The sequence below is a fragment of the Herpailurus yagouaroundi genome, unplaced genomic scaffold (assembly GCF_014898765.1).
Source record: "Herpailurus yagouaroundi ecotype Mexico unplaced genomic scaffold, PumYag 28, whole genome shotgun sequence".
In the NCBI taxonomy this organism is placed as follows: domain Eukaryota; kingdom Metazoa; phylum Chordata; class Mammalia; order Carnivora; family Felidae; genus Herpailurus; species Herpailurus yagouaroundi.
This window is the reverse complement of record NW_024412376.1, coordinates 35,236,013-35,258,983: the sequence shown is the minus strand read 5'-3', so window position 1 is coordinate 35,258,983 and position 22,971 is coordinate 35,236,013. Positions and strand designations below refer to the sequence as shown.

Here is a 22,971-nt window from a genome sequence, read left to right as displayed (position 1 = left end):
AACAGCCACCAAAGCCCCAGCTCTCCCTGAGGTAAGTGGCTCGGTCTGCAGTGAGGTACGGTGAGGCTCCCAGCACGGCTGGTGCTTTTTTAACTCAGTCAGTCCTTATTTTTGGTGGGTATCTATTATTCAAAACCTTCTCATGATAAAGAGTGTCTTATTAAAATTATCTTGCCCATAGGGGTGCCTGGGTGGCTCAGTCGGTTAAGTGTCTGACTTCGGCTCAGGTCGTGATCTCACAGTTTATGGGTTCAAGCCCTGCATCAGGCTCTGTGCTGACAGCTCAGAGCCTGGAGCCTGCTTCTGATTCTGTGTCTCCCTTTCTCTCTGCCCCTCCCCCACTTGTGCTTTGTCTCTCTCTCTCTCTCTCTCTCTCTCTCTCTCAAAAATAAATAAACATAAAATTTTTTTTTAATTATCTTGCTTGTCCAGGTTAACAGAAACCATTTTTTTTTTTAAGTTTATTTTTTAAGTAATCTTTGCACCCAAGGTGGGGCTCAAACTCACAACTCCTGAGACCAGGAGTCACATGCTCTTCCAACTGACCCAGCCAGGCATCCCTAACAGAAACCAAGTTGTTCAAGTATGTGCCTATAGTGTGTGCCCACATAAAAATGATCATTTTCAAGGTCTGAACCAACTGTAGTCTCAAAGAATTTCCCAGTTTCCTAGATTACATTCTCCAGTTTCAGTTGCCAGGCCAACTCTATTAAAAGGTCAAGCCTGTTTTCTTCTCACAGAGGCAGAAGTAGCCGAAGTAACAGAAGCCCAGTTCGAATTCCAGTCCAGCTTATCTAGTGACAATGTTAGCGGGTTCATACATTCCCCACTTGTCTATCTGCCTAAATATTCCCCATCCTTCAAAGCACAGTCCAAGACTGAGTTCCTTCACAAACATTGCCTTTCTAGATATGCTATCCTCCCCAACCCTCCAAACACTCCCAGGATATAACATCCATTTAACACTTTATTTATGATTCTGGTTGAAAGAAATCTCTTATATTCTTATTCAATCCTTACATAAACATTTATTATTGTCATCCATGATTATAATTCAGCTTGGAAAGTAGATATCACACACTCTAATTCTGGTATCTTCTACAACACCTACTAAGTGTATATGAACTAAAAAAAAAAAAATTGTTCAGCAAATATACAGGTCTCCTCAAATCAGTAATTTTCTCTCTTCCTAAAATCTCCCAAATCTCCAAATCCTTGAAGACATTACTAATTTATAAGAATTCACGTAACAGATATTAATCTAAAAATATGCATTTCCTTAACCTCAAAGTAAATTTAGGCAGATGATTGATTGATAAACAGTAGACACGTAGTGGCATAGATATATAGATTTAAAAATATATGTGTTAAACACTGAATAGCTGGAAAAGGTATATGGACTGAAGCCATTGTTAGAACCAAGGCTACTTTTGGCTAGGAATGCTGTCAGTTCAGGAGAAACATAAATATTTGCTTTACTCTTCCCCTAAAGTGCCCTTTAAATCAATGGAAAGGCAACCCTTCTGGGAATTAATGAGAAATTTGCTAGCAAGAGATTAACACACACACACACCCTGGATTCTCACACTGGCTCCCCTGTTAATCATGCTTTGAGCCTATTAAAGCGGATTCTGCAACTGTAAAATGGGAGTATTGGTCCAACTTCTCAAAAGTCTTGGGGAATCATATGCAATCATGAACAAGACAGCTGTGTGTAAAATGTAAACATGCAAGGCATCATTAACATAAGACTCACTTTACCAGATCCACTTTTCTTCTTGAGCCTAGTCCAGTAATCACACACCTTTCAACAGTTTTCCATTGTAAATGATGCATACACATACAAGCATATTTATGGCACATACAAGCACATTTATGGCACAAATTCTTAGAACTAGAATTTCTGGGTTAAAAATCATATTCATTTGTAATTTTAAAAAGTATCGCTAATACAAAGCTCTCACCAATGAATTTTCTGGGACAGCAAAATAGAAAATTATTTCCTACACTGCCTATACGTATATTATTACCTTTTTTTTTTTAACTTTGACAGTCCTATTGGTGAAAACTGTAGCTTTCATTGTAGTTTTAAATTTGGATTTAAGTAAGATTGAGAATGTTATGCTAGGCTATCTTGACCATACACATAATTATCATTTGTTTTTGGGTCTATTTCTGGACTGTACTCCATGTCATTGATCATGTATCCATACCAGACTAGTTCCCTCCCTCATTTTTTGTTCTTTCAGGATTATCTTAGGTATCATTGCTTTTAAATTTTTCTATAAGAACTAAGAATCAGCTTTTATTCTATAATAGATAAAAAAATACAATATGCAGTTTTACTGGGATTGAGCTAATTTACTAGAATTTAAAGGGAAATGACATCCTGAAGTTTCTTACCCAAGACCATAATATGCCTTTCATTTAATCAAGGCTTCTTTTCCATCCCTAAGGAGGATTTTGAAAATTTCTTCATACAGGACTTACATATTTCTTTTTAATTTTACTCCGTCTTTTTGTCATTTTATGAGAGTTTTTTCTTTCCATTAGATCTTACTGCTTACTGATTTCTGAGTATCAGGGGTTTTTTTTAATGTTTATTTATTTATTATTTATTTATAATATATTATGTTTATTTTTGAGAGACATAGAGCAAGTGGGGGAGGGGCAGAGAAAGAGGGAGACACAGAATCTGAAACAGGCTCCAGCCTCTGAGCTGTCAGCACACAGCCCAATGAAGGGCTCGAACTCACGAACTGTGAGATCATGACCTGAACCGAAGTCCAATGCTTAACCGACTGAGCACCCAGGCGCCCCATGAGTATCAGGTTCTGTACCAAGCCCTTACTGAATAGGCTATTGCTTTTAATAGTTTTCAATCAGTTCTCTTAGATTTTCCAGGTGCATAATCAAGTTATCTGCAATGATTTTATTTCCCTACTTTCCAATTATTATACCTCTACCTCTACCTTTTTTTTTTTTAAAGAGAGAGAGCAAGCATGAGTGGGGAAGGGAGGCAGAGGGAAAGCGAGATAGAGATATATATATAGAGAGAGAGAGACCTAGAGAATCTTAAGCAGACTCCTCGCTCAGTGTGGAGCCTGACATAGGGCTCCACCTCATGACCCTGGGATCACAACCTGAGCCACAATTAAGTCAGTAGCTCAACTGACTGAGCCACACAGATGCCTCAATATACCTCTATATCTTCTAAAAAAAACTTCCAGAAAAGCTACAAAACTCCAGACAAGTCTTAAAAAACCTAATAGTGATGTGGATGGATATCCCTGCCTTGTTTTTGACATTAACAGGAATATTTCTATTAACAACTCATTATAGGGTAATTAAGTTTTTGAAATATCCATCTGTTCCTATGTTAGTAGGTCTTGTTTTTATTTAATGAAGTATGGATTTCAAATTATATTGAAATACCCCTTTACCATCTATGAAGACGCTCATTTTTCTCCTCATAGAAACCAATATGATGAATTATACTATTTCCTAATAATGAAATTTCCTGGCACTCTTGGAATAAACTTCACTTAGGTAAGTGCTGTTTGATTCTTTTATTAGCCTTTAATAATGATTTTTCCATCAGTATTCACAAGCAAGATGAAATCATTTCCTTTATTTGTGCATCATTGGATTTGGATATCTTTGAAATACATTTTAAAACACATAAAATCTCTTCCTTATCTAGATCCTATAAAATTTATAGTGCATTGAAATTAGAATTCCACTTTGAAGCTTAATGCACTTAAGTGATATGTGCAAGTGGTAATGGTAAGGATTAATTCCTTGACAAACTATTTCATCTACAAGAATTTAAGTTTTCTGTATCTTCTGGAATCTGCCATAAAATGTATTTTTCTTTAAAATTAACCATTTTATTTGGCTATTCAAATAATGGCATGGATGGGGCACCTGGGTGGCTCAGTGGATTAAGCATCTGACTCTTGATTTCAGCTCAGGTGTGATCTCACAATTCGTGAGATCAAGTCCCACATCCGGCTCTGCACTGACCGCATGGAGCCTACCTGGGATTCTCTACCTTTCCCACCCTCTCAAAATAAACTTTAAAAAAACATATAATGGCATGGAATTGAACAGAATTGTCTCCCTCACCCCTTTATTTATTTATTTTTTTAGGACATTTATGATTCTTGTGTTTCTTGATTGGTTTATCTAAATAATTGCATCTACTTTATTTTTGTGCCAAAAAAAAAAAAAAATCGACATTCAGGCTAACTTTGTATATCTTTTTCTCATTGCTTTATTTCCTACCAACTCCTTCATACTACTTAAGTTTCTTCCATTTCCCTAAGAACAGTTGAACACATTTACTTTCACTATGTTTGGACTGGAGTCAGTTGAGAATGGCAAGTGAGAGATCATGAAGTTATGACAACTCAAGGAGTTTGGCCTTAAAAGGGAATAGAGAAATAGGTGAGACTTAGGAGGGAACATTCGGTCTAGTAACAACTGTGCATTCAGAGTTGTTTTTTAGGTGGGTAGAGTTCATCCTTTGCAACAGGAGGCAGAAGGGATTAACTACAGAAAGGTATGTGTCATCATTGTTATTGGCCCACTTGAGGTAAGAGGTCATAAATGAAACATGAGTCCAGGTAGCAAAGCTGTTTTCCTGTAGGAAAGTTCTGCAGCTTGGGTATACACAAGACATAGGCAAGGTAAGAGACTTGAACTTACCCTGGGTTGGGGTTCCGTCAAGTGGGTAAAAAAAAGAGCAAATGCATTAATTCTGCCTGAAATCTCATGGGGGTCATAACACATATGGTGAATGAACTCTTTCCAAGAGGATCCGAGAACATCATAATACATGATAGCATGAAGGGAGATGGATTTTGTAAATGCTATTCAGAATTTGGTACTTGTCTAGTAAGAGTTGAAGCTTTGCTAGGCAGAAAAGAAGCTAGCTCACCTCCCTGTGCTAGCTGTGGTTTCTGGTCGGCCTTTAGGAATGTGACCCTCCTCACCTCGATTTTTCTTGTGTTAGAAGATATATGAGAATCTCTCAGGGATGCAAGTGTAGTGGATTTCTTTATTTAAGTTTACAAAATACATGCTTATAGAAAATTAAAACATTATAGAAATATATAAAGCCAATCATGAAAGTTCTCCCACAATTTCACTCCCTCACAAAGCCACTGACAACAATGTGGTATTACTTTTCCATTATTTTTTATAGCATTATCAAGTTATCCTACAAAAAAAAAAAGCTTCCACAACTTTTTTTTTTTTTTTTTACATAAAAGTTTGGACATCTTATTGTTAATCCAGAGACATCCCTCACTCTTAATGAATAGAAATAAATTGCATGACGGTACCATAATCTATTACACCAGTCCCTTACTGGTAGGACCTCTGAGCTAGTTTTAATTATTAAAGAACAAAGGTGCGATAAACCTGCTTGTGTACACTTGTCAGATTATTCCTATTAGGCAGTTTCCTAGTAATTTCATTTTTAATGAAGAGTTTAGCGAAATGGTTTGAGCATTTTCAATATACTCTGAAACCCCCCCCTAAAGGTTATAAAATTATACTCCCACCTATAGCATGCAAGATGGGATATGTATAATTCAGAAACACTTGTTCAAAATTATGGTGCAATATTTTTAATTTGAAAAAAATTTAATTGTTCTTGTAACTGTGTTTTCTAACTATGGAAAGTGAAGTTGGACTCATTTTCTTGACTGATGGGGACTCAGGATCCTAAGGGCAAGGATCAGAAAACTCATTTACAAGGCATAGGTATCAGAAACTTAAGTAACCCTTATGCAGAAAGTCTTTAAAGAAGACTACAGGGCTTGCCACAGCTTCAAATACCTCCACTGGTATCTTGCTATTTCTCCAGGATTTGAAACCTATCTTGGTATCCTACTGCTTCTGGAATACAATCAAACTGCAAACATGCACATTCTCCAGCACCAACCAGCTGTTCTCATTACTCAACTGCAGCAGACAGCTCTTTGCTCCTAGAACACGTCAGAGTTTCCCACGTCTGGTTTCATTCACTTTATGCCTCATCTTAGAAAACTGTTTTCCCTCTGTGCCGTCTCAAGGCTCAGCTCAAATACCCCTGACTCTATGAAGTCTTCCACATGCTCTCTGGGAAAAATTACTGGCTCTTCCCTCTGTGCTACTCCAGCTTTTTGCCTGCCTCTCCCTTACTGCATTTCTGTAACATAAACTAGAGTCTTGGAGGCCAGATACAACTTGCTTGTCTATTTCCTGAACAGTATCCAGTGCAGAGCTTTGCAGAGCATACACTCAAAAACTGTGGAATAAACATACATAAATTATAGTAAGACTTCAAATCCTTTAATCCCAAATTATTAGTCACAGATACTAGTTCTTAAAGGACTAAAAAAAAAAAAAAAGAAAAGAAAAACACACACACACACACACAAAAACACAACTGCTCCCCTCAAAACATATCCTTATTATAGTAAGCAGTTTGGTTAAGTTTTTTTAAAAAGTGTCTTTTAAAAAAAACTGACAAATATTCTATCTTTAGAATAGTTGTGTTCAATGAACCTGCATATGCTTGATATCTGCATTTTCTTAGGATCTCAAATTATTTATTTTAGAAAATAACACGGGGGGGGGCAGTTTATTATAAAATACGAAGCAGGAATGATTTAAGCATGTGAGTTTCTGCATTCCTAGCCAGAGCACAAAATGACTGGATATCCTCATCAACACCAAGCTTTTTTTTTTTTTTTAAAAAGGGTGTGTGGGGGGGGAGCCACCATGAAGACAATGTTACATTAAAATCTCTTTCTCTTGATAATTTCTGGCTTCCAGCTGACTGGATGAGTTTCTTCTGTCTGAAAACAGAAAATTAAATAAAACCAAATATTGTTAGTTTTTTAATTAATAACTCCCTAACAAAAACAAGGCCATCAATTCTAAATTACATTAGTTGTAAGCATTACATATTTAGCAGTTCTTTAACAATTTCAGAAACAGTTGACAAGGGAGGGAGGCAAACCACAAGAGACTCTTAAATACAGAGAACAAACTGTGGGTGGACAGGGGAGTGGGGGCGAGGAGACAATGGGTGATGGGCACTGAGGAGGGCACTTGTTGGGATGACCACTGGGTGTTGTATGAAAGCCAATTTGACAATACATTATATTAAAAAAAAAATAGTTGACAAATTTTTGACATTATCTGAATCTAATAAAGGACGACTGGTTCACTACAAATTCAGTTCATGGTTTTTCATCTCAAATAAAATTGCTATTTAGGTATTCTGGTAATACCAAAGCTTATGATTTTAGAATTTATCTGCATAGGAATTTACTTATTTGTGGTTATTCTTTTTTTTTTTTTTTAATTTTTTTTATTTTTAAGGGAGAGAGAGAGAGAGAGAGCATGAGCAGAGAAGGGACAGAGGGGGGGGGAGACAATCGGAAGCAGGCTCCAGGCTTTGAGCTATCAGCATAGAGCCCAACGACGGGCTCGAACTCACGAACTGTGAGATCATGACCTGAGCCGAAGTCATATACTTAACCGAATGAGCAACCCAGGAGCCCCCACATGTGGTTATTGTGGATGCAAGATTTCCCAAGTATAGTAAATAAGGATAATTCACTGGCATCAATGAAACCAATACAGAAATCTATGAACAGACACTACTCAAGATGACAAATTCTTTAATACTATGAAGATTATTTTCCCTTCTGATAATTTCAATACCTTTAAAATGAAAAAGCACTTGCTAAATTGGTATGATTTCTTTTACTTTAAAATATATGTGAAATAGAGAACTTACCGCTGTATCATCCTCTTTATACACTTTAATGGTTTTATCAGCTTCAGCTGTTAGTAACCGACTTTCAGACTGATCAAAAGCACAAGCAAATATTCCTGATTCACTATCCAAAGATCCAGGCTGCACAGCTGCATGAACTCTCTGGAAATTATAGCCAGTTCTCCAGTCCCAAAGATGCATAGTGCCATTGTCAGCTTAAAGGAAAAAAAAAATCTAATTAAACTTGGTGTCCTATCAACAATTCAGCTTGACAAACATTTAAGTACCATCCATGGGTCAAGTACTGTGACAATAAAGATTAAACAGTTATAAAGATATGTAAGACATAGGCACTCAAGCTTCTCTTAATGCTGGTTCGTCTATTTTTATGTGTGAATTCAGAATTTAGTATAGAGCTCAAAAAGCACCACAAAACAATATCTAATTCCAGAATACACAACCAAACTTTAGGTGGTTCCCAGCATGAATTCCTTAGATTTATCATGTGGGAACTCAAAAACGGTTAAACTATGAAATATGCTACAGGTATTACAAATATGCATGAACACACATATGATCATCCAAATACACAGTAACTGGGCAAGTTCTGTTATAATACTTAGGTGGGATGGCTTAGAAATTTTATAAACGTTTACTCATTTACCAAAAGAAAAAAAATGAGACTAAAACACATTTATCTCTAAAATCTTAATTTACCTCCAGAAACAAGCACTCCATCAGAATTTACTGTCAGTGTGTTAATAATAGCATTATGACCAGAAAGATTTTGAATAAAACTTCCATCAGGGAATTTCCACTGTTTTATGTTATCTGGAGAGCCAGATGCAAATGTGTAACTGAAATAAGATTACAAAGAATTAATGACAAAGTAAACAAAGTTAAAAAAAATGGTTGAGTTCAAAAAAGCTTGTTAGGGCTGTATTCTCTACATGTGCATTTATGGGTCCACGTAGCTTTAGCAAAATATTATTGTCATACCAAGAGGTAAAAAATATGAAGATATCTGTTCCAAGTCAAATCAGATCTTCAAAATAAATATTTTAAGTGTATTTTAATTCCAAGATTAATGTTTTATTCTCATTTCCCCAATGCTCTACACTGAGTTAAAGCAACAAATGTACAAAACCTTAAATTCACATTAAGGGCAAGGGGTTATGAAACTATTCTGGATAGAGAGCAAGAGAAGGAGAGAGGGGAAAACAGGAAGAAAGGAAAAGAAGGAAAGAAACAGAAAGAGAAAAAGGAAGTGGGGGGAAAAAAAGACAGTGAGTGAGGAAGACAGAAAAAGTGAGGGAGGGAGGAAATAATGGGTACAGAAAAGATATCAATGTGACCAGAAAAGTGTCAAGGTGATGTGATATAATAAACAGGCTGTGATAATATGCTCACCTCTATGGACAACCTGATTATGAGGTCACGGTTCCTACTATTTTTTTCTATGTATATTAACTTAAAAATTAAACTACTCTATGTATGTCTCAATGCCCAGTAATATTTCTATCAAAACATTAAATCCATCTTCTATTAGCCTCTACTTTGACACGCAGATTTTAGCAATGATTTATTCATATTGTCTCGTTTGACACTATCCTTGCTCACCATGTAGAAAATTTTCCTTATCACATATAGGTCATGAAGCAAAATACGACATAGGGAAAATAAAAGAAATGCATGCATGTAAGTGGCACAGGCCTGGAAATGACAGCTAAATAACTACTGAAATAGTACCAGTGTTGGTCTTTCCATACTTATACTAAATATTGAAAAAAGAGAAGCGAATTAGGAAAATACACTTACTGTTTAGGATGTAAAACCACAGCCCTGACGGATTTTTTGTGATTTGTTAATGTGACTCTTGTTTTTCCAGCCACCAAATCCCATAATCGTATTGTAGTATCATGGCTTCCTATAATAAAAACACACACACCCTCAAAATTCGATCAGAAAAAATAATGCAAAAATTAAACACAACAAAATATGAAGGAGTCTTGCATAGATACATATAGACTAAGTGAAAGTCCTATCAACTCTTGGCTAATTACTTTACAGTTCTAATTTTTAGGTTGGTTTAAATTTAATTCTTAAAAAAGGCAATAAATGCTTGATGCACTCTCAACTCAACAGCTAGAACAAATGCGAGTAACAAAGCAAATACATGATGTTACTCCTCATGGAGGGGAAGAAAAAACTTGTAGTTAATCAAATACATCAAGTGAATGAATTACTTTCTAGTCTTAAAGATCTAATATTTTTTTTTAATTTATTTTTATTTTTTGAGAGAGTGTGCATGTGTACAAGCAAGGGAAGGGCAGAGGAAAGGGAGGGAGGGGTAGGGAGAGGGAGAGGGAGGAGAGGGAGAGGGAGAGGGAGAGGGAGAGAGAGAGAGGGAGAGGGAGAGAGAGAGAGAATCTTAAGCAGACGCCACGCTCAGCATGGAACCAAACATGGGGCTCAATCTCACAACTGTGAGAGAATGACCCGGGCCGAAATCAAGAGTCCGACGCTTAACCAAGTGAGCCACCCAGGCACCCTGAGTAAAGATCTATTATTAATCCTCCTGTAAGTAAAACAAGACTCAAACCAGCTCTAAAAGTAATTGGTCTCAGGGTATTTCACCTTCTAATTTCAACTTCTTAGACCAGTAATTTTGATACTATGAAACAATGTCTAATTGTATCTAACAGAAGCATTTCTGATCAAACATTACATGATACTGAGATGTGATATATTCTGATATGTACAGTTTGAGATAAAAACAATCAAATGAAAAATTACCACAGTAAATTTCAAATGCACACCCAATGTGTCTACAATACAAAGCAAGAGTCATAGTGAATAGGAAAAGCATATGCATAATCACAATGCATTCTGATTAAATACACTATAAATTTAAAAGCTATCAGTCATACCAGTAATAATTTGTGGTTCTGCAGCTTGACACCTCACTGTAGCAACTGCATTTGTATGTCCAGATAATGTGTGCACACTGGCTTTAGTTCTCACATCCCAAATCTATAAAAACACAACAGACATACTGTCAGAACAGGTATTCACATCTCAGGCAGATAACTGGATCAATTCAAGGCTGGGAACTTACTAGGCAACCGTGCCTGAATATAATGAAAAACTGTTTATTTTTTTTTTTAATTTTTTTTTTCAACATTTATTTTTGGGACAGAGAGAGACAGAGCATGAACGGGGGAGGGGCAGAGAGAGAGGGAGACACAGAATCGGAAACAGGCTCCAGGCTCTGAGCCATCAGCCCAGAGCCCGACACGGGGCTCGAACTCACGGACCGCGAGATCGTGACCTGGCTGAAGTCGGACGCTTAACCGACTGCGCCACCCAGGCGCCCCAATGAAAAACTGTTTAAAAGAAAGATTATGATCTATAAGCTGGCTGGGGAATGTAGACAGGAGGCAGATGATGGGAACAACAACAAAAACCTGAAAGATTAGGGTACCCAAAGTGTAAGAATGGGTATAATGAGACTATTGAAGGAAACAGCTCATGGAAAATAGTTGTAGTGATGGGAAGGGAAGGTGCAAGTGTCACATTTCAGAGGCAGGGCACTCCCAATAACAAACACGATGAGGCCACAGAACTGAAAACGAAGGTGAAAAAACACAGAAGTCAAGAAACTCAGGGGCTAGGCTACCGACAGGTCAAGGCAACTATCTTCAATTCTCTTAACAAATAACATGTGACTCCATTACCAAACATGCATACTGTAAGATGCAATATATTTACAAATAAACACAAGGGTCTACTCCATTTACCCGTGCAGTTGAATCTCGACTACAGGTTACCAGCACATCAATTGTTGGGTGCAAATCCAAACCATACACTGCACTCAGATGTCCATGATAGTGCCTTATAACCTGAAAATAAAGCAGGAAAGTGAAAATCTCTATAATTAGAAAGAAAAACAGTGGTTCATAATGTTTTAAATCCTCAACCACAAGCTTACCTTATTATATTCAAGATCCCAGCATTTGACTTGTTTGTCTTCTCCACAGGAGAACAGGTAAGGGCTCCGTGTGCTTACTATCACACCACGCACTGTACTAATGTGCCCAGTTAATGACAGTTTTAATTTGCCACTAGCCAAGTCCCAGATCTGCAATCAAAGAATATTTAATTTTTTTCTTTTGGATTATTCCAAAGCAAATTTTTAGAATCTTGATATTAAAAATAAGTCTTCAAAACCAATCTCCCACCAATCTTCCTTGTTAAGCAGGAAAAAATAGAATAAAAAAAAGCACGTTCAAACTAGGAAAGTATTTGCAATAAGTGACAAAATCTTAGTATATATAAAGGGATATCATAGATACTGAAAGTATGAGTGACATTAAATTAGCCAAGGATGGCAACACCTTAAAAAAAAAAACAACCCTATGGAAACAAACTAAATGTCCATCAATGGATGAGTGGATAAAAAAAAAATGTGTATCTGTATGTACACACAAAAACACACACAATGAACTATCATTCAGCCATGAAAAAGAATGAAATCTTGCCATTTATGACAACATGGATGAACCTTGAGTGCATTATGCTATGTGAAATAAGTCAAAGATACTGTGTGATTTTACTGGCATATACACTCTAAAAACAAACAAACATTAACAAACAAACAAAGCTCAGAGATAAAGAGAATAGATCAGCAGTTGCCAGAGGTGGGGTGGGGAGTAGGCAAAATGGATAGAGAGTCAAGGTACAAACTTCCAGTTATAAAGTAGATAAGTCATGGGGATATAATGTTCAGCACGGTGACTGTTATTTATTAATACTGCACCGCATATTTAAAAGTTGTTAAAAGAGAGTAGATCTCAAAAATTCTCTCTAAAAGGAAAAAACAATCTGTAACTATGCATGGTGACAGATGTTAACTAGATTTATTGTGGTATTCATCTCACAATGTATATAAATACTGAATCATTACGTTGTGTACCTAAAACTAATATAATGTTGTATGTCAACTATACCTCAATAAATAAATATATATGTATGTTGAAAAAACCTAAAAGCAGCTTTATTAGGTATCAAAAAGTTCAAACCCACCAGAAATTTTTTTATGTACAGTTTTCAAAAGATTAGATACCCATTTCTGCTTAACATTTAGTAGGTATTTTTAAAAATACACAACCAGTGTGCTGAAAAGGATTCTCTCATACACTGCAAGTATCAATTAGTCCATTTTGGAAAATAAGCTGTACTCTGAGTGTCAACCTCAAAAACGTTTAACCCATTAATTCCATTTCTGGGAATCTATAGTAACAAAGTAATTTAAAATACAGCAAAAAGCTTTAGGCTCAACGATTAATTACGGCATTACTTGCAATGGTGAAAATCAAGAAACTAAAAAGTTTAATGTCTAACAACAGGAAAACAGTATAGAATACCTAAGTGATATATCCTTTTTTCACAGAAACATGCCTCTGATATAATATTACGTGGGAAAAAAAACCAGAGTATAAATTATACATCAAGCATGACTTTTTAAAGATACACATTTAAAAGAGCATCTGGGGGAGCGCCTGGGTGGCTCAGTCGGTTAAGCGTCCGACTTGGGCTCAGGTCATGATCTCACGGTTCGTGAGTTCGAGCCCCGCGTCGGGCTCTGTGCTGACAGCTCAGAGCCTGGAGCCTGTTTCTGATTCTGTGTCTCGCTTTCTCTCTCTGACCCTCCCCCGTTCATGCTCTGTCTCTCACTGTATCAAAAATAAATAAACGTTTAAAAAAAATAAAAAATAAAAAAATAAAATAAATAAAATAAAAGGGCATCTGGGTAGCTCAGTTAAGCACCCGGCTCTCGATTTTAGCTCAGGTCATTGAGATCAAGCCCCGTGTTGGGCTCTGCACAGGTAGCACAGAGTTTGCTTGGGTTTCTCTCTCTCCCTCTGCCCTTCCCCTGCTCTCATGCCCATGTGCACACACTCTCTCTCTCGACCTCAAAATAAACAAAATACACACTTACACACACAGGAAAAGAGCTCAGAAGTAAATATAATGACACATATGCATAGAAATAAATACTAAACAGAAATTCATGTTCAAATTATTTGACAGAATAATTTGACAAATTATTTGGGATTATATATGGGTCTGTATTCTTTTATATTTTTCTATATTTTCCACATTTTTTAATAAATAAGCATACTTTAATTTTGTAACCAGAAGAGAAAAAAGGTAAAAATCAAGGAATTAGTGGTAGGTAGTTAGTATGTACTGTTTGGAAAACTTGTTACTTAAATATCATTTCTCAAACATATTTATTCAGAACAGTGAATTGATAAATATAGTAACTTTTACCCCAAACTCAGGTCTAAGAAATCACAGAAAGTACAACAGAAATCTCCACCCAGGAAAATAAAAGATAAAATTTATATAGCAAATACAAAGTCCTATTTTTTTTTCTTCCTTCTTTATTACCTTTATAGTTCTGTCAGCAGATCCAGTTACAAACCACTGGTTTCCAGGTTCTACAGCAATACAGCGAACCCAGCCAAGATGTCCACTGATCACCTGCATAAAACAAAAAGTAGAATGGGCAGACTCGTTACACACAAAAGTTTATTCAATTTCAACTCACTGCACATAAGTCAAGTTTGAATAGCCCATCCTCACATCTTCAAATAAGTTTGTAAAATTATTTGAGAGATTTTAGAATTTATCTTCAGTAAATGAATACACAAACTGATATATCTATACAATGAAATGCTACTCAGCAAAGAGGAATCTATTAATAGATGCAACAACTTGGATGACTCTCAAAGACATTAAGCTGAGTGAAGGAAGTCGGTCTCAAAAGGTGCATACCATATAATTCCGTTATATAACAAAATTGAAAAGGCACAACTATAATATAGAAAACAGATGAACAGTTACCATGTGTAGGAAAGGATATGACTGTAAAATAATAACATAGGAGTGTTTTTTGAGTTGCTGGAACTTCTATACATAGACTGGGGCAGTGATTACCCAAATTTATGTATCTAATAAAATTTATTAGGTCTGTACACGAAAAGAAAGGCTATGTTAGTGTACAATTAAAAAACCAAATTTAGCACATATAGTAAATTAAGTGCAGTTACAGTTTTTCTGCTATATATACTTCATTTTAGATCTGGTACATTTTGAATCATTTAATTTACTATAATTGAAAAAAGATCATCAATAGAGCCAAAGAAACATTGTCATATGCTGTTCTTCCTCGTAGCCTTCATACTAAACACTTCAAACACTTAGAAAATTTATTTCATCTGTTCTCTACACCTAATAGCTTTCTGTCAACATTTTATACTGTATTTTATAGGAAATACATACATGGCTTTTACTTAAAGAAGTCTTCCTAAGATCTATCTTTCAAGATTGGGGCCTAACCCTTCCCTCGTCTGGTCTCAGATCACTTTACCAGTGCTCATATTCACTCCTTTTCCTCCTTTTTCTACTCCTTCAGCTCTTGTAACTGGAAAGCAATCATCGTTTCTGTAATGGCATGATATACAGATTCACTCACCCTGTACAGTTTCCATGGTGGGTGCCACTGGGGTTTGGGCATTGTAGGGGCTTTTTTAGCCATCAGTGCGGAGTTCTTGGCATTGCCAGCCTCCATAACAGCCTAGATATAGAACAGATTACATTATTGTTAAAGACATACCTAACATTTCACGTTAAATCAAAAATGAAAAATTTTAAAAGGGGATTTATGAGGCTTTTTACCCCCTTTGATGAAAAGACAGCTAAAATGTTTGCATAACTAGAAAATGTCTGCACACCTAAGACTTCTAATCAGAATTATATTTTCTGTATGTTAATTTTAAAAATCAATTAAAAAATCTCAGAGGCAGAACATTAGAGTTAAGAGCACATATCACTAAGCATGTGTTCATGAACCCAGCTCTGCCAATTACTAGCTGACTGACTTTGGGTAAAAATTACATAACCTCTATGCCTGCTTTGTAAAGTGGAAATAACAGTGCCTATTTCATACAGTTACTACAAAGACATTAATTATTACTACTCTGTAAATGCTCTATATAAGCTCCTACCATTATTTGAGTGATTGCAAGTGGATTAATGTCTCCGCCTGTCATTGTTGTATTTTAACATTATTGATTTAATATTGCAAAGGAGAAACTACCTTCCAAAAATACTTAATTAACATTTTAAAAGGTACTCTAGGCGCGCCTGGGTGGCTCAGCTCATTAAGCGTCCGACTTCGGCTCAGGTCATGATCTCACGGTCCGTGAGTTCGAGCCCCACGTCGGGCTCTGTGCTGTGCTGACAGCTCAGAGCCTGGAGCCTGCTTCAGATTCTGTGTCTCCCTCTCTTTCTGCCCCTCTCCCGCTCACGTTCTGTCTGTCTATCTCTCTCTCTCTCAGAAATAAACACTAAAAACTAACTAACTAAATAAATATATCTAGCTGATATACCATCTATTAGCATCCATCCATGCAGCCAAAACATACTTAAGCCATAAAGTTCCTGCCCTCAAGAAGCTTACATTACCTCCTCCTAAGGAGGCAGAAAGCCTGGGCAGAGATCTGTGAATGGAGGCAAAAGAAGAAATGTGATGGGAAGACCACAGATTAATTCATTTCATAAAGCCAAATAACTGCATAATAAATTAAGGAATCAAAGTCTGCAGTTATTCAAGTGGCAGCATAATAAAACAAACTAGGTATTTTCAGTTATTCTTTTTATAACTACTTTCACCAATTTAGCTACCATTTACTTACGCATAAACTTATGTATTTCTAAATGCTCATTTATAACATACAAGTTCTACAGCCTATGAATATTACATTACTAACAGCACTAACCTGTGTCAGCCAACTAAGGGTTTAACAAAAAAGAGATTTTCATATTTAAACCATATTAACACAAGTTTTAGAATAGCATTCCTTGCACTTTTAATAGTGGATAATAAAGGGCAACATCACATTATGTACATCAAAATAAGCATTACGTACAATGTGTAAAAGACACAGATTAGCAAAATGTTAAATTCTAAAAAATCTATCAATTCACTAGCAACTTAAATTTTAGGGCCATGAAATACTAACAACTAGCTCAGTCAGCCACTATTTACTTTAGTAATTCCAAGGCAAATTTTCATTTATTTAGCATTTAACTGAAGACTCTTGCAATAAAGGAAAATAAGGCAACAGGTTCCAAAAATTAGAAACCTGCAGCATGATTTGACACAGAGAAACTTACTGAAGTCATCCCTGCAGGCTGTGAACGGTCAGCAGCCGCCGGATGTCGGTATTCACCTCCAGCAGGTGCATTACGATTTGCGTCAACCCTGAAGCAAAAGAAATAGCACATTCTAAGCAATTAATTGTCATGTCATGTGCTCTGCAGAACCAACTCTTTAAATTTTTGTAAGCAATGATAAAGGAAAACGTCACATAATACATAATTATAAAGAAATCTTAAAATGAGAAAAACAGAAACAATGAATTATGTTTTCAAAATCTCTATAATTAGAAGCATAATACTTCATACCTGGTCTGAGAAGAAGGTAATGCCACAGCTAAGGACTGAGCGGCTGATTCACTTGGCATTCTTTGGATCTTAGTATCTGCAGTCAAAGCAACCCCTGTTTGAAGAAAAACATCAATTGCTTTCAGTAGCTATCTTTGATTTCATTTACATAGGTTTAAAATAAAATACTGGAAGCAAACATGGGATATCTCCAGGTGGTGATACTATAAAAATTTCTATTATGTTTTGTGAGTCTTTTATTTCTAACTTTTTAATAATAAATGTAACTTGAAATCACATAACTCAAATTTGATTTAATCACAGGCAGCTTGGTATTAACATACCCAAGACAGTAAAGACAATTTCTATTATTTTGGGGTATTACCTTCAGATAAAAAAATTAAGCAGCCCCCAAATACTAACCGAGTATTTCCAAGAGTAAATGTAAATTACTAAACAAGAAGTACTAATCTGTCTGGGGTTTCATTATGGTAAATCCTATCTTCTAAAATTACTAAAACTAGGGGCGCCTGGGTGGCTCAGTCAGTTAAGCGTCCGACTTCGGCTCGGGTCATGATCTCACGGTCCGTGAGTTTGAGCCCCACTTCGGGCTCTGTGCTGACAGCTCAGAGCCTGGAGCCCGTTTCAGATTCTGTGTCTCCCTCTCTCTTTGTCCCTCCCCTGTTCATGCTCTGTCTCTCTCTGTCTCAAAAATAAATAAACGTTTAAAAAAAATTTTTTTTTTAAATAAAATTACTAAAACTAGATATACTAAGCTTTCTGTCCTCCACCCCAATATACTAGCCACTCCATCTGTGTGCCAATTTTCTACACAGACATCTAGTAGACACTTTTATCACACCTGATTCTACAGTAACACTTCAATCACTTTTATAAGTTTAATGATAATAACATGTCTGTTTAAACCTCCACATAAGCATGTTTTAGCTTGGAGCAGTGTTACTGTCTTTGAATTCCTAGCACAGTGCCTGAAATAAATTTAGGTGCTTAGAAATGTTTGCCCAATGAATGTATCTGATACTGAGTATTAGTTTACTATCATCTAAAAGCTATGCCTAAAAATAATAAATAAATAAATAAATAAATAAATGCTATGCTTGGATGCCTGTCTGCTAAGTTTATCTTGTATTTTATAGGCAATAGGAATCATATTATTGGTTCATTCAAGGAAATACCTCCAAGATACTTTCAATATAAAATAGCTCACTTACCAGGTCCTGGTGGATATGGATGTGTACCTGTCACCAAATATTCAACTTCTTGTCCTTAAAAAAAGGAGAAAAATCATTATGATCATTGGCAAATTTATCATATGTACAAGTATCATCTCTTTTAATAAGTGTTAAATTATCAACTGAATTTCTCAAATTTTCCCAACTAAACCCAAATGTCAGATATAAGATAAATTGATCATTTTTGTTTTGGCTTCTGAAGACCATGGACACAGCTACTTCTTCTGACCTTTTGTTAATATGATGTCAAGAAAGCTTATACAATTCTAATGGTATGTAGAGAGATTGTTCGGTCAAGTAAAAATCAACTGTGGTTTTTCTTCCAAGCAAATGATTTCTCAGTGGAATGTTAGATTATTTTTATGCATTAGAATGCCAGTGCTTAGTATCATCTTTCTGGATTACAGCCAAGATACATAGATGGTCTCTCCATGGGTTAGAAATATTTCCTTTAGTCTTCACTGTGACCTTCTCTATATCCTAATAATTTCTGCGATTATGATTCTACCACTTTTTTATTTCCTATTAAGAAAAAACCTACCAACCAATAATCTCAACTCACTCACTACTCCAATGAGGAAATCAAGACTTCCATTGTAATACTGGTACACTAGTTCAATAGGGTTTGGCTCTAGTCAGTCCTTCCAGAACAGGCACTAGAACATTTCATTTTTCTATTTTTAAAAATTACATTTCTACTTTTAAAAAGAATCACATTTCTGATAATGCCACACTTACCTTGATTGGCAGGATATTGTTTATGACCATAGGAATCCGATGCATTCTGAGGACATTTCTCTTTAAAATTTTCTTTTGAAGTAGGCATATGCAACACAGGACCATACTCATTACGCAGCTTGATTGCCATTTTCCGTTTGTGACTATTTAAAAATTATGAACATAATAACGTATCTTGAGTACTTTAAAAATATGAACCAAAGTAAATATATTCATAGATAGCCGAGAAACACAAGTACTTAAATAGCTTAGGTTTGCCTAATCATGTAGCAAAAATTTCTATGAAGTTTTTAAAGTAGTATTTTAAAAAGCTCAAAACTTCCAAGTGCATTTCCACACTTTTGTTCATAATCCACCACATAGCATCCATTAAGTCTAAGTAACATTTTAGGTTGTTAACCAATAAATACAAAACCTTTCATGATAAGCTATCAAGGGTCTGGTTTAAAAATACATAGAAACTAATATATCCTTTTAAAAACCTCAAAGTCAATATATTTTCCTTCAAATGTGTAAATACAAAAATATAGCAAAAGCTTCTATCATAACCTTTACTGGATGTATCTAAAAGAGTAATTAGAACTAATCGAAGTATGTAATTAGTTCAGTATTTTTTAAAGAAATGCACTTATATAAATTTTAAGAATAGCTCACTTTATAAATTAAATATAAATGCTTGTTTTAGGAATTAAGTAGATTTTAAAAGAAGGGTAAAGGACAAAGAAGGAACACTGCACATAATGCAATCCCAGACTGGAGCTGGAGATGTAGAACCAAAAATATGCCACCACTCAAAAATCTTCATCATACTAACGAGAAAAGATGGGAGTAGAGGTACTGGCCAGGTACAATTTCAGCTCAGCAAGGCTCTGAGAGCAGCGGGAAGCTGAAAGCACATACAAAGTGATTGATTATAAGATATAACACCTAAAAGGGACTCTCCTAATTACTGGGTATTTATAAATGCAATTAATTAATGGGATTTTTACTGTAAAAGACAAGGCCAAAAAAAAGTTAAATCAGCTTAAATCATGCCCAAACACCAATCATTATTGAATAGATATCCTATGAGTGTTAGTATCACTCACTAATCTTTAAAGGTCCCCCTCTCCCTGCTCTCTTCCCCCAGTTATTAAGTAGTTAAAATATTCTAGCAACTGAAAAGGAACAATACCTACCTCTCTTCATCCAAAGGCACAGGTTTTCCATTATCAGCTACAAACATGTCATGGGTTCTCTTCAGTGACCTGAACACAAGTGTGTGCACAGAATGTTTCTGCACCTCCTAGAAAGAAAGATTATAATCACATATCCATCTGCAAATTACACATATCATAACCTAAATTAAATTCAAATTAGTTATACACTTTACAAGTTTAAATATGCAAACTGCTTTCTACCACTCACCATGGCTATTTGTAGCAAGCTATAGGAGTCAAGTTGAGAAGAAGAGGAAGCTCTTCATTGGCCAGAGACCCACCCATACCAACTAGTGATGCCTGAGCTTGGTCATTTATTCAGTAAATATCTACTGAGCTCCTACTATGTGTCTGGCAGGTTCTGTGCTAGACGCTAACAAAAGAATGATGAAAAGACAGTCATGGTCCAGGTGCTCAAGAGAAAACAGATAAAAATAAGCAACACATTTTGATAAGTGCTATGAAGGAAACAAGCAAGGGCATGAGACACAGAAAGAACTTAGGATAGTTATGAAAAATTTCTCTAAAAAGTTACAGAGAGGGAGGGAGGCAAACCATAAGAGACTCTTGGATATTGAGAACAAACTGAGAGTTGATGGAGAGTGGGGGAGAGGGCAAAGAGGGCATTGAGGAGGGCACTTGTTGGGATGAGCGGTGGGTGTTGTATGGAAACCAATCTGTCAATAAATTATATTTTTAAAAAATCCTCTCTGAGATGTCAGTTAAGTAGAGAGTTAGCTCTGTGCAGAAGAGTTAAGAACAATTCAGTAAAGAGAAAATGCCATGTACACAGCAGTTCAGCATCTGCAATGATGCCAGGAGCCGCAAGAGTTGTACATGTTCAGTAGGAAGGTGGGCTGTGATACCGAGATGAGGTTCCAAGGGTAGGCAAGGTCCAGATCAGAATAAGGGTTTTTTGAAGATCATTCCAACAGTCTGCATTTTTGCTCTAGTAACATCGGGCCAGTAAAGGATTTTAAGCAGAAAAAGCATGATCAACTTGCGTTTTAAACAGATCAATTTACGGAGGGAGGAGGGTGTAACAAAAATGGAAGCAAGGACACCAGCAAAGAGCTAATGCTCTTGTCCGGATGAAAGATGGTGTTGGTTTGAAATGAAGTGAACGCAGTGGACACGGACAAGGGTCAAGAAATATTTCTGAGATAAGACGGACAAGGCTGTCTAACAGAATGGTTGTTCAAGACAGGGAAAGATGCAAAACTTCAAAATGGCAGGTTTTCCTGGGGAAGAGCTGATGGAAAGCACTAAGTGAACACCAGAGAATACTGCCAATCTTTTAGGACACACAACCACGAACTCTATTCTGCAGATGGGGAATATCAGCGGTCCAGAAGCACCGCCTCCGGGGACACTGCCAAGCTCAAAGGCTCAAGAGTAAAACGGCAGTAAGAATTCTCTCCGGCTTCATGCCTGAGGGTAACCTCCAACTAATGCTCCCATCCGGCTTCCCTCTATCCCTGAACACCTTAAGAAGAGACTACCCGGCCTCAGCCAGAGAGCCTCCTTTCGCAGCCTCTACCCTCTCCAAACTCCGAACACCTTTGGTCTCCCACGCCTGCCGCCGAAGAAAAACATTCCGGAAGCGAACGACCCCTCAGCGCCCAAGTGCCACTTTACCTCGACCATGATGCCGCTGGGTGACCCGCCGCTCCAGCAGACAAGAGACGCTAGCCTGCAACACAGAAACCACCGCCACAACTGTGCAGTCCCTTCCGGAATCGGGCGCCCTGGCGCCGGATCTGACGCAGTCCGCGCACGCGTACTGGTGGCCCGCCGGCCTTGTGGGATCGAGGGGGCGGGTCTTTTTCTTCGGGGACGTAGTGTCGGGCCTGAGTTGGCAGGTTCTTGGTACCGCGTACCTAGGGGTCTCGTTCACCTTCTTGGAGAAAGCTTGAAATAACGTTCTCTGCCTTATTCTGTGACTTAAATATTTTGGTTTAGGGTGTGGCTGTTTGCGTTGTATTTCCCGGAAGCTTAATCCTTTTTATCAGCGAATCTAAGTAATCAGCCCTGGGGAGGATCTGGAAAGAGCAAACCCCGGTCAGCGCTAAAACTCTTTGGGGGTCGCCCCCGCAATTTATGTCGCCTGCTTCCGCTACTTGGCTAATTTTGTCTGGAAGCATTCAGACGCCTTTGTAGCCTTAACTCCGAAAAGCAATCCCACTTACAGTGTCCAGTGAGCACTTGTTGAGTCAATATTGCGGAATTGTTTCAATTTGAGAAATTTTGCAAAAGATTTTTAACATATGGCAAAACCCCAAACTTACTTTACGCTGCATAGATGTTGTTTAATCTCTCAAAACTGCATAATTCTTGTCTGCTAATTAATGTGGCATCAACAATGCCGGGGTACAGCTTTCAAAGCTGGTGGAAAAAAGGATGCAATAGAAGACTTGAGCCACTTTTATTTATACACAGCCTGGTGCCCAAGTATTGAGATTTTGTTTTTTCACCCAGGTAAAAT

At 36.8% G+C, this 22,971-nt stretch overlaps 1 protein-coding gene across 2 annotated transcripts; it reads right to left on the bottom strand.

Moving 5' to 3' along the window:
* Positions 1–5,042: 5,042 nt before the first annotated feature.
* PLRG1 (pleiotropic regulator 1) lies at positions 5,043–22,255 on the bottom strand. 2 transcript variants are annotated; one of them, XM_040471928.1, is made up of 15 exons: positions 22,125–22,255; positions 20,466–20,572; positions 19,288–19,430; positions 18,529–18,582; positions 17,318–17,411; positions 17,027–17,114; positions 15,324–15,425; positions 14,237–14,329; positions 11,772–11,921; positions 11,581–11,682; positions 10,711–10,813; positions 9,599–9,707; positions 8,498–8,637; positions 7,802–7,995; positions 5,043–6,851 (listed from the first exon to the last, which is right to left on the bottom strand). In XM_040471928.1, the coding sequence occupies exons 1-15, from the start codon at positions 22,131–22,133 to the stop codon at positions 6,792–6,794; spliced, it is 1,548 nt and encodes a 515-aa protein (XP_040327862.1). In that variant the 5' UTR covers positions 22,134–22,255; the 3' UTR covers positions 5,043–6,791. The 2 variants fall into 2 exon arrangements, with proteins under 2 accessions (XP_040327862.1, XP_040327867.1); XM_040471933.1 differs by lacking the exon at positions 22,125–22,255 and adding an exon at positions 20,102–20,173 and having other exon boundaries at positions 20,466–20,577.
* Positions 22,256–22,971: the final 716 nt, after the last annotated feature.

What these genes read in the sequence shown, in the direction of transcription:
- PLRG1 (XM_040471928.1), bottom strand. An exon ending in ACAATATCCTGCCAATCAAG is followed by an intron (nt 18,583 to 19,287) that starts GTAAGTGTGGCA and finishes CCTTTTTTTAAG; the next exon opens with GACAAGAAGTTGAATATTTG. An exon ending in AGCCTGCAGGGATGACTTCA is followed by an intron (nt 15,426 to 17,026) that starts GTAAGTTTCTCT and finishes TTCTATATCTAG; the next exon opens with GCTGTTATGGAGGCTGGCAA.